The sequence below is a fragment of the Mobula birostris genome, chromosome 1 (assembly GCF_030028105.1).
Source record: "Mobula birostris isolate sMobBir1 chromosome 1, sMobBir1.hap1, whole genome shotgun sequence".
Classification (NCBI taxonomy): domain Eukaryota; kingdom Metazoa; phylum Chordata; class Chondrichthyes; order Myliobatiformes; family Myliobatidae; genus Mobula; species Mobula birostris.
The window spans coordinates 67,682,351-67,698,960 of record NC_092370.1 but is presented as its reverse complement, the minus strand read 5'-3'; the positions used below and the strand labels follow the sequence as shown (position 1 = coordinate 67,698,960).

General features: G+C 42.4%; 1 protein-coding gene across 1 annotated transcript in view; it reads right to left on the bottom strand.

Moving 5' to 3' along the window:
- cnbd1 (cyclic nucleotide binding domain containing 1) overlaps positions 1 to 15,783 on the bottom strand; it is a 140,162-nt gene extending 124,379 nt beyond the window's left edge. The window contains exons 1-3 of the mRNA XM_072256663.1: positions 15,691 to 15,783; positions 14,327 to 14,399; positions 4,805 to 4,912 (exon numbers count right to left, since the gene is read on the bottom strand). Coding sequence (XP_072112764.1) covers positions 4,805 to 4,912; positions 14,327 to 14,397 — 179 coding nt within the window. The 5' untranslated portion in view covers positions 14,398 to 14,399; positions 15,691 to 15,783. The remainder of the gene's footprint in view (positions 1 to 4,804; positions 4,913 to 14,326; positions 14,400 to 15,690) is intronic.
- Positions 15,784 to 16,610: the final 827 nt, after the last annotated feature.

Genomic DNA, 16,610 nt, shown 5'->3' with positions numbered 1-16,610 from the left:
TCACACAGATGGTAGAAAGAAGAAAAACTCTCCCTGCCATGAGCTTCCAACGCCGCAAACTTGCCAATGCAGCACCCTGGAAGCATCCGACCACAGCCGACTCGAGTCTGTCCGAAAACTTCAATCCTCCGACCAGCCCTCTGACACCGAGCACCATCTCTGCCAAGCGCTCCGACCCCAGCCCCAGCAACAGGCAATAGGCAAAGCCGAGGACTGGGGCCTTCCCCTCCGGAGATTCTCAATTGCACAGTAGCAGCGGCAGCGAAACAGACATTTCAGAAGTTTCTCCAGATGTTCTTCCATGCTTCTCACATCTGTCTCCATCAAATCAGGATTGTGCACGGCTCCTACTTACAAATACGATATCATTTTGGAGTGGCCGCACACGCTGCATCGCACCGCCATCTTCTCCTCCCCTCTCGGCACTCTTTTTAAAAAAAAAAGGAACCCCAGTGACAACCACTTCAAAACCTTTGCTCTCAAGGGCCACTCACCCTTGCATCACACAACTAATCCAGTACCAGCACTATGATCCACACTCAGAGGTCAGGTTTAAAAAAAAATGCATTATGCCTACTAACATCCTTTAACCTCTCCATTAAGGCAAAAGGCACCTGGAGTAGATAGAAGCCCAAACACAATTGTATCTCAACAATCAGGAACTTTGCCAACTGAGATAAGGACAGTGTCTGTTGAACGCCAACGATCTGGATTTGGAGGATTTTCTCTTCATGAGAAAGGTTACCATTACTGAGCACATAGTCATAGTCATACTTTATTGATCCCGGGGGAATTTGGTTTTCGTTACAGTTGTACCATAAATAATAAATATTAATAGAAATAGTAATAGTAATATCACTATTGGTAAATAGTAATAGTCATAGAAATAATAATAATAGAATAGTAATAGAAAATAGTAATAAATAGTTAAATAGTAATATGTAAATTATGCCAGTAAATTATGAAATAAGTCCAGGACCAGCCTATCGGCTCAGGGTGTCTGACCGTCCAAGGGAGGAGTTGTAAAGTTTGATGGCCACAGGCAGGAATGACTTCCTATGACGCTCTGTGCTGCATCTCGGAGGAATGAGCCTCTGGCTGAATGTACTCCTGTGCCCACCCAGTACATTATGTAGTGGATGGGAGACATTGACCAAGATGGCATGCAACTTAGACAGCATCCTTTTTTCAGACAGCACCGTGAGAGAGTCCAGTTCCATCCCCACAACATCACTGGCGTTACGGATGAGTTTGTTGATTCTGTTGGTGTCTGCCACCCTCAGCCTGCTGCCCCAGCACACAACAGCAAACATGATAGCACTGGCCACCACAGACTCGTAGAACGTCCTCAGCATCGTCCAGCAGATGTTAAAGGACCTCAGTCCCCTCAGGAAATAGAGACAGCTCTGACCCTTCTTGTAGACAGCCTCAGTGTTCTTAAACCAGTCCAGTTTATTGTCAATTCGTATCCCCAGGTATTTGTAATCCTCCACCATGTCCACACTGACCCCCTGGATGGAAACAGGGGTCACCGGTACCTTAGCTCTCCTCAGGTCTACCACCAGCTCCTTAGTCTTTTTCACATTAAGCTGCAGATAATTCTGCTCACACCATGTGACAAAGTTTCCTACCGTAGCCCTGTACTCAACCTCATCTCCCTTGCTGATGCATCCAACTATGGCAAGAGTCATCCGAAAGCTTCCGAAGATGATAAGACTCTGTGCAGTAGTTGAAGTCCGAGGTGTAGATGGGGAAGAGAAATGGAGACAAGACAGTCCCCTGTGGAGCCCCAGTGCTGCTGATCACTCTGTCAGACACACAGTGTTGCAAGCACACGTACTGTGGTCTGCCAGTCAGGTAATCAAGAATCCATGATACCAGGGAAGCATCCACCTGCATCGCTGTCAGCTTCTCCCCCAGCAGAGCAGAGCGGATGGTGTTGAATGCACTGAAGTCAAAAAACATGACCCTCACAGTGCTCGCTGGCTTGTCCAGGTGGGCGTAGACATGGTTCAGCAGGTAGACGATGGCATCCTCAACTCCTAGTCAGGGCTGGTAAGCGAACTGGAGGGGATCTAAGTGTGGCCTAACCATAGGCCAGAGCAGCTCCAGAACAAGTCTCTCCAGGGTCTTCATGATGTGGGAGGTCAATGCCACCGGTCTGTAGTCATTGAGGCCACTGGGGCCCGGCGTCTTCGGCACAGGGTCGAGGCAGGACATCTTCCACAGTACAGGAACCCTCCAGAGCCTCAGGCTCATGTTGAATACATGGCAAAGTACTCCACATAGCTGAGGGGCACAGGCTTTGAGCACCCTGGTACTGACACCATCCGGTCCTGCAGCCTTGCTTGGGTTGAGACATTTCAGCTGTCTTCTCACCTGGTCAGCCGTGAAGCCCACCGTGGTGGTTTCGTGTGGGGGAGGGGTATAGTCATGAGAGCAGGGTGGGGGACTGTGAGGAGGGGTAGGAGGGGAGAGTGGAATATGTGTTGGTTGAGAGCCGACAACAGCTGGCTCATGTGGGGGATGGGCAGGGGTCACAATGTCAAATCTGTTAAAGAACAGGTTAAGTTCGTTGGCCTCGTCCACACTGCCTTCAGCTCCTCTGTTGCTAGTTTGCCGGAACCCAGTGATGGTCCTCATCCCCCTCCAGACCTCTCTCATGTTGTTCTGCTGGAGTTTCCACTCAAGCTTCCTCCTGTACCTGTCTTTAGCCTCCTTGATCCTGGCTTCCAGGTCCCTCTGTATTGCCCTAAGCTCCTCCCCATTTCCATTTCTAAATGCCCTCTTTTTAGCATTCAGGATGTCCTTAATGTCCTTTGTCACCCATGGCTTGTTATTTGAATAACAAAGGACAGTTCTTGTCGGAACACTGCAGTCCACACAGAAGTTAATGTGATCAGTGATGCATTCTGTGAGCCCATCAATCTCCTCTCCATGTGGCTCACAGAGTGCCTGCCAGTTTGTCACCTTAAAACGACCCTGGAGTGCCTCATAAGCCTCCTCCAACCATTTCCTCACTGTCCTCGAGGTTGCAGGTTTACTCTTCACCAGAGGCACATAGCAGGGTTTTAGATGATCATTTAGATGATCAAGGTTTTAGTTGTGATCTGACCTTCCCAGTGGGGGGGAAAGGAGAGGAGCTGTATGCATCCTTAATGTTAGCATACATCAAATCCAGAGTCCTCTCCCCTCTGGTTGTACAGCTCACATACTGCCTGAAGTTGGACAGTGCTCTAGCCATGGTAACCTGGTTGAAGTCACCCGAGATAGTAATGAGGGTACTCGGGTGCTGGGTTTGTAATCTGGCTATGATGGTGTAAATGATGTTACACGCCGACGTCGGGTTGGCAGAGGGAGGGATGTACACAATAACCACAATTGCATGCAAGGTTTCCCTTGGCAAATAATATGGCCGGAGTCCAACAGCAAAAAGTTCAATATCCAGGCTACAGACACGTTCCTTGATCATAATATGCCCAGGATTGCACCATCTGTTATTTACCAGAACCGCCAGCCCCATAAATGCAGTCAATGGTTTCCTAAGCTGATAAGAAGCTGATATGATTTACAAACCTTAGTGCCCAAGTTTCTACTACCTCACTAAAATCAAAGTTGAATGCAAATTGAGAAATATGGTACAGATCTGCTCATGCTGCTTTGAATGACCCTATGGCAGGAAAGTTGACAGTCAAGATGACTGCAATCCTGACAGCAAAAAAGGTATTTGAATGCCTGGCTTTGAAAACCTCACCCAGTGAAAGTTATAGATAGGAAACTATATTTCTAAAGATTCTCTGGGAATATGATCTTCTGTGATGGACACTGTTGTGCATTCTGGGAGAATATTCTCAATACAAGTGGTTTAACCGATGGTCGCAATATTGATTTTTCTGTTAATAGTTAGCATGCATTGGTGTGACTGCTGAGGTTCCCTGTTGTTATACAATCAAATGGATTGCTTTCACTCACTGTGGAGTGCAGAGTTGATGAGCATTGGAAGGTGCTTCAGTGGCCTAGTCTAATTTCTGAAAACAATCAACCACATATCCAAATATCTACCTATGACTCACAAAAAGTGTTAAAAATGGTTCAGCTGTAATGCAAAGGTCAATAACTGCAAAAAAAAAAACAATTTATGAGTGAAGACATAAATGGTAGTGACACATAGTGATAATCTCATCAGTTGTATAGGTCATGAACAAAAATAATTTTCTGTGCAAGGGCAAATAGCACATGCAGGTATCCAGCTTGAATTTGCAATGGGTTCTTGTTCTAATTCTAATGATATTTACCTCAATCTCTTAAATTCATGCATCAAGTGTTCATCTGTTCTGCTTACATCCGAACAGCAGGTACAGAGCACTCAAGTGTAAAACACTTCATGTGTTATTTGCACAAAACAAAATGGATGCTAACAGGTCCAAGTTTTAGACAATAATGTACAACATAGGAATAATATAATATAGTTTGTTATGCACCTATACCTCTAAGCCACGATGTTACTTTTGACAAAGCTCATAGACAAAACATGTAAGAAGACAATGATCAGCAAGTTTCTAACACACTGCAAATAACTGACATTACCGAGTCATAGCTGATTTACATTGTTATAAGTGAAATTGCAAATTTAATTATATCTTGAACTATTTTCTCATTTCAGTAGTTCTAAAATCATTGGAAAAAGAGGCCTGGAGGCCCTAAGTAATATTAGGAGATAGCACTAATCTGTATTACTTCAATTTTTTTTTAAATGATAAAATCATCTTTTTGTCGCTGCTTATTACATTTTTACATTTCTCACCTTGCTAATTCAGGAATCTTGGGTAACACAGCTTTTGGTTGAATAAATATATTTCTATATTGCTGTAGGAATTCCTTGTGAGCTTCAGGTGTACTTCTGGAGTTATCCCTAAAAATGAATAAAATACTGGTTTATTTGGAAGTTTCATTAATTCTATCAAAAACAAATAAAACAGACTTCAATTTTCAAATCAGTAAACAAGTAAAACAATCTTGCTAAAGTATCAGTGATGTATTGTAAAGGAATTAAAAGAAAACAAGACACTACCATGTTGTGAAACACAACAAATTAACAACTTTGACTTAAAAAAAAAACATAAAGTAGACACAAGAGAGACTGAGGCAAAAAGCAAACTCCTGGAGGAATTCACTGGGTCAAGCAGCATCTCTGGAAAAGGTTTTTGTTTCCTAAACCACCGTTCCTATGTGATTATAGCAGCTGCTGCCTCTTGTGTCTCCACTTACCACATTCCAGCCTCTGATTCCACCTCCAACTCAGCACCCCCAAACCTGGCTCCATCTGTTTTTTAAACATAGCAAATTCTGCAAATGCTGGAAATATTGATGCAGCCCAAAACATCAACTATTTATTCCCCTTTATGGATGCTGTCTAACTTGCCGAGTTCCTCAAATATATTGTGTGAATTGCTTTCCATGTTTTTTTTTTCCAATCTCTCAATCTGTCATTAACTATCACCCACCAGCTACCAACTTCCCAAATCTATTCCATCCTCTCCACCACCTAGCCCCATCTCCCTTCTCACCTGGTTCCATCTATCTCTTGCTGTTCACTACCACACCCCACCCTCTCACCTCTTTATATGGTTATCTCCCCTCTCACCTCCCAGTTCAGATAGAGGGCTGTTACCTGAAACATTGACTATTCCTCTGCTTTCACAGATTCTGTTTGAGCTTCTCCAGCGGTTTTGTTTTGCTCTGCTCAGATTACATCTGTGGTCTCTTGTGTCTCCACTCACTGAAAGACGTTATATCACAATACAGCTTTCCCCCACTATCCGAAGGTAGAGCGTTCCTATGAAACGGTTCATAAGCCGGAATGTCGTAAAGCGAAGCAATTACCATTTATTTATATGGGAAAAATCTGTGAGCGTTCGCAGACCCAAAAATAACCTACCAAATCATGCCAAATAACACATAAGACCTAAAATAACAGTTAACATATAGTAAAAGCAGGAATGATATGATAAATACACAGCCTATATAAATTAGAAATACTTCTCTACAACGATTGCCTGCACTGTTCTCCGTAGCGAAAATCTTACGCAAGCGCTCTTGGCAGAAACACAGTGCAAGCGCCATCGGCAGAAAATCTCACACAAGCGCTCTCAAGTAACCTTTAAGCTTATGAAGCTGCCAAACCATACCAAATAACATGTAAAAATACACAGCCGATATAAAGTAGAAATAATGTATATACAGTGTAGTATCACTTACCGAAATTGGGACAGCGCCGAGCATACTGATGATGGTGTGTTAGGCTGAGTCGTCAGAGGTTGGGGAGGTGCAGTGGCCCCCACCCTCCGGGCAGCGACCCGATACATTGCCGCGAAGCATGCAGGGGTACAGCAGTGGCCGGGATGCATCCAGCACATCTTTAAGAAAAAAGCCGAAATAAACAAGCTAATTAATTAGGTGCCGCCCAGCACGTAAATGTCGGCCCAGATCAGAGGCGATGCAAGTGGCAATCGCCTCTGATCTGGACCGACATTTACATGCCGGGCAACACCTAATTAATTAGCTTGTTTATTTCAGCTTTTTTCTTAAAGACGTGCTGGGTGCCTCCTGGCTACTGCTGCGTTCTCCGCGAATCGGTATCTGTCGGCGGCCCGGGGGTTGGGACCACTGTGGTGTCATCTCATCGTTGATCAGGGCAGGCAGGTCATCTTCTTCTATGTCTGCCCGCCTCAGTGTCGAAGGTCGAGATTCATTGTCTGCTATGGCTGATGTGGAAGGCTTGAAAAACGACATTATGCCTGACTGCTAGCCTCGCACATTTTTCTATCTAACAGTTCTTTGTAAACCATCTTGCAAATATGCCCTAAACTGATATACCCTTTCAAAATTAAAGTCATACTTTATCATTGCAGCGAAAATCTCACACAGTTGCTTCACGTTCAGTTCCTGGACGACTTCACTTTCGCTACTGCATTCGGTTTTGATTGTTATCCTTTCCTCTACCAATTGCATCAGCTCTTCATCTATCAGTTCTCAGTCATGGGATGCCAAAACCTCTTCAACATCATCTTCGTCATCTTCCACAAGCCAAACTCACTTTGTCCTTACTTCGTTCATCACGATTGAAAAGCTTAATTATGTCTAGTTTTACGCTAAGTGTAACACCCTTGCGAGCTCTTTCAGGCTTTTCCGAAACCTTAGAACTCATCTTGCAAACAGCTGCTCACAGGCTCATGTTTAAGCAATGCCGGCGAGAATGCAGTTCCAAATCCGGCAGAGAGCCGCTGCTTGGGGCACATGCTGATTTTTTATCGCGCAGTTTTTTCTCGCACGCTGCTTTTTTCGTAACAGTGAAAACACCTTCTGTTAGCAAAACAGGGAACTAATGTAGGTCTTTCGTAACAGTGAGGTTTCGTAAAGCGAACATTCAAAAAGCAGGGACACCTGTAGACATACACTTCCTCTCACATTTCTGGTGAAATCTATTTCATTTTAGTTATTTATTAATGTCCACAAGACAATCAGGTATAGGAGCAGAGTTAGACCATTTAGCCCATCATGTCTGTTCCACCATTCCATCATAGATGAATTACTATCCTTCTCAAATCCATTTTCCTGGCTTCTTCTTGTGACCTTTTACACCCTGGCTAATCAAGAACCTACCAACCTCCACTTTAAATATACTTTATGACTTGGTCTCCACAGCCATCCGTGGCAATGAATTCCACAGATTCACCACCCTCCGGCAAAAGAAATTACTCCTCATCTCAATTCTAAATTAACAACCATCTATTCTGAGGCTGAGTCATCTGGTCCTACACTTACCCACTATAAGAAACTTACACTGCACACCAACTCTATCTAGGCCTTTCAATATTCAAAAGGTTGCAATAAGATTCCCCCATCATTCTTCTAAATTCCAGTGAGTTTGAGGCCAAAGCCATCAAACACTCCTCGTACATTAACCCTTTCATCCCCAGAATCATTCTCATGTACCTCCTCTGGACCTCCCCATTGCCAGCACATCTTTTCTTACATAAGAAACTGCTCACAATACTCCATATGCATTATAAAGTCTCAACATGACAACCATGCTCTTATATTCTAGTCCTCTCAAAGTGAATGCAAACTTTGTATTTCCATTCCTTACCACTGATTCAACCTGTAAATTAACCTTTAGGAAATTATGCACAAAGTCTTCCAAGTCCTTTTGTACCTCTGATTTTTGAATTTTCTCCCCACTTAGAAAATAGTCTATGCCTTTATTCCTTCCACAAAAGTACATGACCATACACTTCCCTGCAGTATGTTCCATCTTAACCCATTCTCCCAATCTGTCCAAGCCATTCTTCAGACTCCCTGCTACCTCAGCACTACCTGCTTCTCCGTCTATCTTTGTACTGCCTGCAAACTTGGCCACATAGCTATTAATTCTGTTATCCAAATAATTGACATATAATGTGAAAAGCAGTCTCAACACCGAATCATGCGGAAAGACACTAATCACCAACAGCCAACCAGAAAAGGCCATTGCCCCCTACCAGTTCGCCAATCCATGTTAGACATACCAGGTAGGTTAATTGGTCACTGTAAATTCTCCTGTGATTAGGTTAGGGTCAAAAGGGTTTGGCACAGGTTTGCCTCAGAGCCAGAGAGGCCTACTCAACACTGTATCGTTAAATAAATATAAAAAAAACACCGACCCCAGGGGAACCACTTGTCACCAACAGACAATATGAAAAGGCCACTCTTTGCCTCCTGGCAGTCAGCCAATCTTCTATCTATGCTAGCATCTTTCCTGTAATACCATGGCTCTTATCTTGTTAAGCAGCCTTATGTGCAGTACTCTGTCACTGGCCTTCTGAAAATCCAAGCATACAACATCCAGACACTCTTTTGCCTATCCTACCCGTTATTTTTTCAAAGAATTCCAATTACCCCTTATGGAAATCATGTCAACTTTAGCAGATTTTATCATGTGTCTCCAAGTACCCCAAAACCTCAGCCTTAATAATCAACTCCAACATCTTCCCAACCACTGAAATCAGACTAACTGGCCTATAATTCTCTTTCTTCTGCCTCCCTCCCTTCTTAAAGAGTGGAGTGGCATTTGCAATTTTCCAGTCTTCTGGAACCATTCCAGAACCTAGTGATCCTGGAAACATAATTACTAATGCCTCCATAATCTCTTCAGCTACCCTTCCAGAACCCTGCAGTGTACTCCATCTGGTCCAAGTGACTTAGCTATCTTCAGACCTTTCCGTTTTCCAAGGATCCTCTCGAGTGGTGGGGTGGAGATACATCTCTCTACCAAAAGAGGTGCAAGGCACTCCTTCCCTCTGCTAGCCCGCAAGTCATCCTTGGGCAAGGAAAAGCTTAGCCCCCCCACTCCCCCACTGATCACGATCACATGAAGCCACGAAAGCAGGTAGTGGATGGTCACATGAGTAGCTGTTGCATATAACCTGAGATCAAAGTACGTAATCTGTATTTCAGAATCAGATTTCATTTCACGAGCATATGTCGTGAATTTTTTTATTTTACAGCAGCAGTTCATTGCAGTACATTATAAAAAACTATAAATAAAAATATATATATTTGCACCTATATAAATATATATAGGGGTGTGTGTGTGTATGTATGTGTGTATATACATACATATATACACACACACATATATATATATATATACACACACACACACACACACACACACACACATACATACACAGACATATATGAAAAAATAACTACTATAAAAAGAGAGGAATTGTGGTGTTGTGGTGTAGACCTGCTGTGGTGATAGGGAAATTGCAGTGGGTCCAGGTCCTTGCTTAGGCAAGAGCTGGTTCTAGCCAAAAACAACTCCTCAAAATTCTTCATCACTGTAGATGTGAGTGCTACTGGATGACAGTCATTAAGGCAGCTCACCCTGCTCTTCTTGGGCACTGGTGAAGCAGGTAGGAACTTCTGACTATAGTGATGAGAGATTGCAAAATGTCTTTGAACGCACTCACCAGTTGGTTGGCACAGGCTTTCAGAGCCCTCCCAGGTACACCATTTCAGCTTGATGCTTTGCAAGGGTTCACCCTCTTGTAAGATGTTCTGATGTCAGCCTCTGAGACAGAGATGACAGGGTCACCTGAGACTGCAGATATCCTCATAGCTCCCTTTAGGAGTTTTTTGTAAAAGGTGGTGAACTCATCTGAGAGTGAAGCACCATGGTCATTCATGTCGTTAGGCTTCACTTTGAAGCATGGTCTGCAAATCCTGTCAGAATTAATGTGCAAACAATTCTACCACTAATATCAATCGGAATTATTGTTTTGCTCTTAAGATAGCCCTCCGCAAGTCATACCTGGCCTTTTTGTACAGTCTTGTATCACCTGACTTGAATGCTTGAGACCCAGCCCTCAGCAGACTACGAATCTCCTGGTTCATCCACTGCTATTGATTCAGGTATGTACGTTACGCTCTCATAGCACTCAGTCATCCACAAAGGTTTTAATGAAGTCACTGACACCTGTGGCATATTCAATAAGACTCAGAAATTAATCCCAAAAACTCTGCAGGCGATCCTCCACCTCCATTGCCCATACTTTCTTGTCCTCCCTACTGGTGCTGCAGTCTTCAGTCTCTGCCTACACTCGGAGAGCCTTCTGTAGGTTGTACCTAGACTTCTTGTATAACTCTGCATCACTGGTCTTGAATGCCACAGATCCAGCCCTCAGCAGACAATGAATATCCTCGTTCATCCACCACTTTTGGTTTAAGTATCTCCGGTATGGTTCTCAAAGGTGCAAACTCATCCACACAGATCTTGATGAAGTCAGTGACAACTGTGGCATACTCATTCAGATTTGAAGATGAATTGCTGAATATTGTCCAGTTCACCAGTCTTGTAAGCTCTCATCCACCTCGCTGGATCATACCTTCTTGGTCCTCATCACTAGTGCTGTGGTCATTAGTCTCTGCCTATACACTGGGAATAGAAGTACAGCCGGGGACTGGACTTTCCAAAGTATGTGTGTGGGATGGCACAGTAAGTGTTCTTGATGGTGGTACAACAGTGTGTTGGCTCCTCTGGTTTCACAGGAGAAATGCTGGTGTTTATTGTTCACAGACTTCTTTGAGCTGGACTGGTTGAAATCCCCCACAATAAAAGGGTGAACTGCTTTGTGCCTGCTGATAACCAAGCATTGCTCCTCTAGTGCCTGCCTGACATTGGCCTGAGATGGAATGTACATCGCTTCCAGGATGATGGTGGGAAAACTCCCTCAGCAGATAAAATGGATAACACAACAGTAGTTGGCCTCATCAACAATGGTGATGAGTCTGAATATAGAGAGGAAGTGATGCAGCTAGTGGACTGGTGTGAGAATAACAACCCAAGTTTGAACATGGAGACCAAGGAAATTATTGTTGACTTTAGCAAGCTGCAAATTAGCCACCTCCCTCTACACATAAGTGGCTTCTCTACAAGTGCACCAAGTTCCTGGGAGTTCACAACATGGACAACTTCACCTGGTTCCTTAATATCACCTCCCTGAATAAGAAGCACCTCCACTTCTTCAGGAGATTGAGTCCAGCAAGATGGCAGAGGTTGGGGGTGGGGGGGTGGGGGGGTGGGGGGAAGCACCTTAGCTGAATTTTACAGAAACATTATTGAGTGTATCCTGACAAGTTGCATCTCCATCTGGTATGGGCGCAGCAGAGCATTGGACTGGAAGTTCCTACAAAGGACACGAAAATAGCCAAGGGAATCACAGAAGTCTCCTTACCACCTATTGGGGACATTTATCAGGAGCACGGCATATGCAGGGCCCTTAGTGTTATCAAGGATCCCACCCATGCATCCAGTATCCTCTTTGACTTTCTACCATCAGGCAAGAAACTCCGATGCATAAAGACAAGAACAGTTAAGATGAGAAACAGCTTCTTCGCTCAAGCCATTTAGGATTCTGAACTTCTTTCTGCATCAGCATTCAAAGTATCATCTGATAATTTGCACTGTACCCTACAATATTTAATTTATGCACTTTGCTTTGCTAATCTATGCATAATCCAGTTGTAGATTTAATTCTTACTTTCCTGGGTTATTGTGTGTCATATATGTGTTATATGTACTACTGTGCCTTACACCCTGGTCCAGAGAAATAATATCTCATTTGGCGGTATATATGTATATGGTTAAATAACAAAAAAATTGACTTGATATTTGACCACCATATATTCCAGGTAGGGTTTGCAGGACTGAGACAGAACCACCACATCTATGCACCACAATGAATTAATCATAAAGCATATGCTACCTCCTCTGCTTTTAAAAGACGGAGTTGTTCAGTCATTGTGGAGAATGGTGAAGTTATCAAGCTGCAGCACTGCATCCAAAATGGCGGCATTAGCCATGTTTCTGTGAAGCAAAGTACACAACAGTCCCTGATGTCCCTCCGGTATAGCAATCTTGCTATGTCTTAATTCCCCCCAGCCCCCCTCCCCCGAGACTGTACATTCATCAGCAGGATAGTCAGAGCTCAGGTCTTAAGTCTCTGCTTTTCAATTGTATTTGTACCTTCAGCACCTCCATTTTCTCAAAGGGGGGATGCATTCACGACCCGAGTCTGAAGTCCTGAATCTGTCGATTTTAAGTATTGGTAGAGTTTTTAAGCTTCTTAATAAATGATGTTGCTTACTGAAGTGCCTACTGTCATGACTGTGGATTTCAGCTGTAGTAGCCCTGAATGGGAATCATCAAATACTCCCATCAAAGCTTCACTAAAAGAGCAGCTTATCGGCGCCATCTTCAGAACATTTTACACATTCAAATTAAATTAAAAGATGCCTATTTATAAATAAGATTTTCATTGTGGAGGGATAACTCTGAATCACAGGAAACGTATACAAATAAGTATCGTTAATGCAACAGAACAATGCATTTCACAGAAGTGTTATAAAACAAAGTTTGGTACTAAATCACATCGGAAAATGTAACAAGCAGATCGAGTACTTGGACAAATAGAGGTTTTAAAGAGTACCAGAAAACTTAGTGCAGCTGATAACACAACATCCAGTTGGGGGCACGGGTGCAAGCTAAAATAAGCTTAAAAGCTAAGAAATATGGTTGCACAGCTGGAACTAACAGAAAAGAATGCACTGAAGGATTTGAAAATGAGAATAAAAAGATGCATGAGCTAAGACGGCTGGGTAAATAGGAAAAGATTTAATTTGGAATAATGTTATGAAATTTTAGGTGGCCTCAAATTTATCATGATTGAAAGAAGTCTGGAGTAGTGGAGCATCTTCGAGATTAGAAGTAGAATGGAACAGTCTAATAAAGAGGAAACAAAAACATAGATGGAAAATGTCAAGAGCATCAGTACATCATTCCAGGACACCATAATTCAGACTTAAGTAGATCAGCTTAGTTACGTATTCTAGTGGCTCAAATAGTCAGTGTTTTAATCTCATTTAGAATGCCATCAGTTTACGTACAGTTAACTCAAAAAAATAAACTTGCCTATAACTTAGGAAAGGCACAAACATTTGTGTGCTACAAATCGAAATTCTATTAAAAACAAAATACAAATGAAAATTGGCAACTTATAATGTGGTTCATAAAATACTTGATTGCAATTCCAACCTTCTCGGAGTAAAAAATATAATACACAAAAGATCCCAAATTTGCAAAGAACCATCTACCAAAATGCAACACGTTGAGATATTACTTGAGATTTTTTTCAACCTCATTTAAACAGCCACACAAGTCCAAAGGCCATACCTACAAAAGCAGAGTGTCCACTTTAAGTAAGTTCCAGGCAAGCTCTCAGAACACAAACTGGTGAGTCCTCTTTAAGGTATTTACTTATTTTACTCTTTTGACCCTGTCTTCATCAATATAGTGGTGCAATATTTCATTATCCAAGTCCAACAAACTCATAAAACACCGACTGAACAATCTCATCTACAAACCATCTAATCATACCACCATCTATCCACTGTGCAAAGGAAAGATCTTCATCCGTACAAGGGAAATTGAGTAGCACTCAATACCTTGAGAGCTATAGAATTTCCAAACAGTATTCTCATTACCAAAATGGTTGTTGGTTGTTATCAATGACATTTGACATATCAGCAGGAACCAAGGAACTTGATAGTTAATACAGTGTTTGAAGAAAGGCAAGCAGTGTTCTGTGGAAGCATACTTGTCTAGTTACCCAGATCAACATTCAGAAATATTCAAAATCATTCTGATAACTGCTATACTTTCCTATGAAGATCTTTAGCAGCGCACAAAATAGAATCAATTCAATACTACTACATTGAATACCTGTTCTGTAGACCACTGATGTTGCATAATTTCCACAAATTATCATAATCTATTCCTGAAAAATAGTTCATTCCTGAAAAGGAAAAAAAAAGCAAATTTTAATTTTAAAATCATTCACAGTTTTGGTCCTAGTAAGATAATTTGCACAACACTGTAATTCTATTTTTGTATATTAACTACAAATGTATTTTAAACAAAGTTCCAAAAGCAACAGAATATAATTTGTCTTTGAGTCACTGAAGTCAGTTTTAGTTCCTTCAGATCTTCTAGGAGTTAATAAAATAGTCCAGTGATTGTTTTGGTTTGAATTCAGCAAATAACAAATGTCCTATGTCTATGATTCTAATACGTTGAGTGTGACAGAATTTGCAAACAGCAGTTCCCATGACTAAAACAGTTGATGGCTGTTACCAGTAAAAATTTAACATGCTTCTGCAGGGAAATTTGATAGCTAACATAATGTTTGAAGATAGGCAAGCATTCCCCACCCCTCCCCCAGAATTGTTATTACATATCAATTTTAGGAAGGAAAGCTAAATGACTTAATTAATTATTCTTCAATGTAATTAGCCACACAAACTTTCAGAATCATTCTGTTATACTTCCCTATGAGAATCTTTAAGCAGTTTACCAAGCTGAATCAAATCAATTCTACTATTTTGAATGGTAACAGTTTGGTGAATAAGTGATGCTGGTTTTATAAAATATTAGCCGTGCTTCAGCAGCAGAGGATCTAAAATTGCTATTTAAGTTTACTTTAAGTTGTCTTCTTGAAACATTATCGCCCTTCTTGAGAAGCTATTCCCATAGTATTTTTCAGTAGGGATCTCCTGCATTTAGAGCAAGCAGCTATGAAGTTCTAGCAATTTATTTCCAAATTAGTATGGCATGCAACTTAAATGGAACGTTGCAGGTGACAGTGTAAAATTCAGCTATTGCCCCACTTGGTTAAAAAGGTTGAGCGTTTTAAAGGTACTTGTAGATTAGTTTGCCCAAGTGATTGTAGCCTGCCTTGTAGATGAAACATGCTGCAGTCATAATGTACCGGTGGTGGAAAATGAATGTATTAACTCAAGAAATATTTAAGTTGTTTTAAGGCTTTCTCTTGAATTTAATGCTTAAGCTACTAAGCTGCTGTGAGACATTGCGCTAGCTCAGAACGTGAGCCATTAAGTACATGATTCTATGTTAAACTGAAAACTGTCACAGTTAGTGCTCCTCTCTAGCCGCTGCCTCACCCCTGAACATGAAAACCAAGGGCAACATTACCAGCACGCCCTACCTCAGGGAACGGGCAATGCGTGCCATCAGTCTCAGGCTGGTTATCACCCCAGCTCCGACACTAACATTATCAGCGTTCTTACCGGGAGTCAGAGCCAACCGGCTCGAACTACTACCGCAAGCACCCGAACCAGCTCTTCTCTTCCATCTAACTGCGGGCCCTGGTTGCTGCCGGTCTCCACAGCAACGGCACCGCGTCGGGTACGTAACGCAACCAAGTCTCGCGGGCAGACGAACGTCTTCCTCAAGTCAAGGTTCTAAATCAAGGTTTAGGTAGGACATTTTAATCTTCAGTAACACTGGGGTTACCCAAGCATGTGCAGGCACATGTATATATTGCTAGGATGCCTAAGGCTTGCACAGTACTGTATTTGTCGAAGTAGAGCGAACAGTTAATTTGTAAATCCGACGGGAAGTTGGGAATGGCGAGGGATGTGTGACTGGTGACAGAGAAATTGTGCAGGCATACCTAGCCCTGAGTCACCAAGTATGACTATGACTATGTATCCCGCGCTCTCCCCTCTCCCTTCCTCAACCATGATTCCCTTCTCTTTGCCCTCTTCCCACTCTCAGCCCACAATAGAGACCAGTATCAGAATCAGGTTTATCATCACTCACATATGCCATGATATTTTTGCAGCAGTGTAGTGCAATACATAAAATTACTACAGTACTATGCAGAATTCTTAGGTATCCTAGATATAGGTAGGTGCGCGTGTGTGCGCGCGCGCACGTGCGCTTAAGACTTTTGCACAGTATCGTATATTATAACAACTTCAGGTTTGCTTTATCATTCCAACGCGTCACTTATTATATTAAGCCACAAAGCTCACATCTTGGGACAAATACTACATCAAGTATGGGATGAATTCTCAGATTCACCACACAGGTTTATAGTCTTTGAATTGTAAACGCGAAGCTCAGCTTCTTCATGGGTTGTGACTTCTGGTGTCTCAGAACAGCTTATTTTATATGAAGCCTCCAGTCTTCTGAAGGTTTTCTT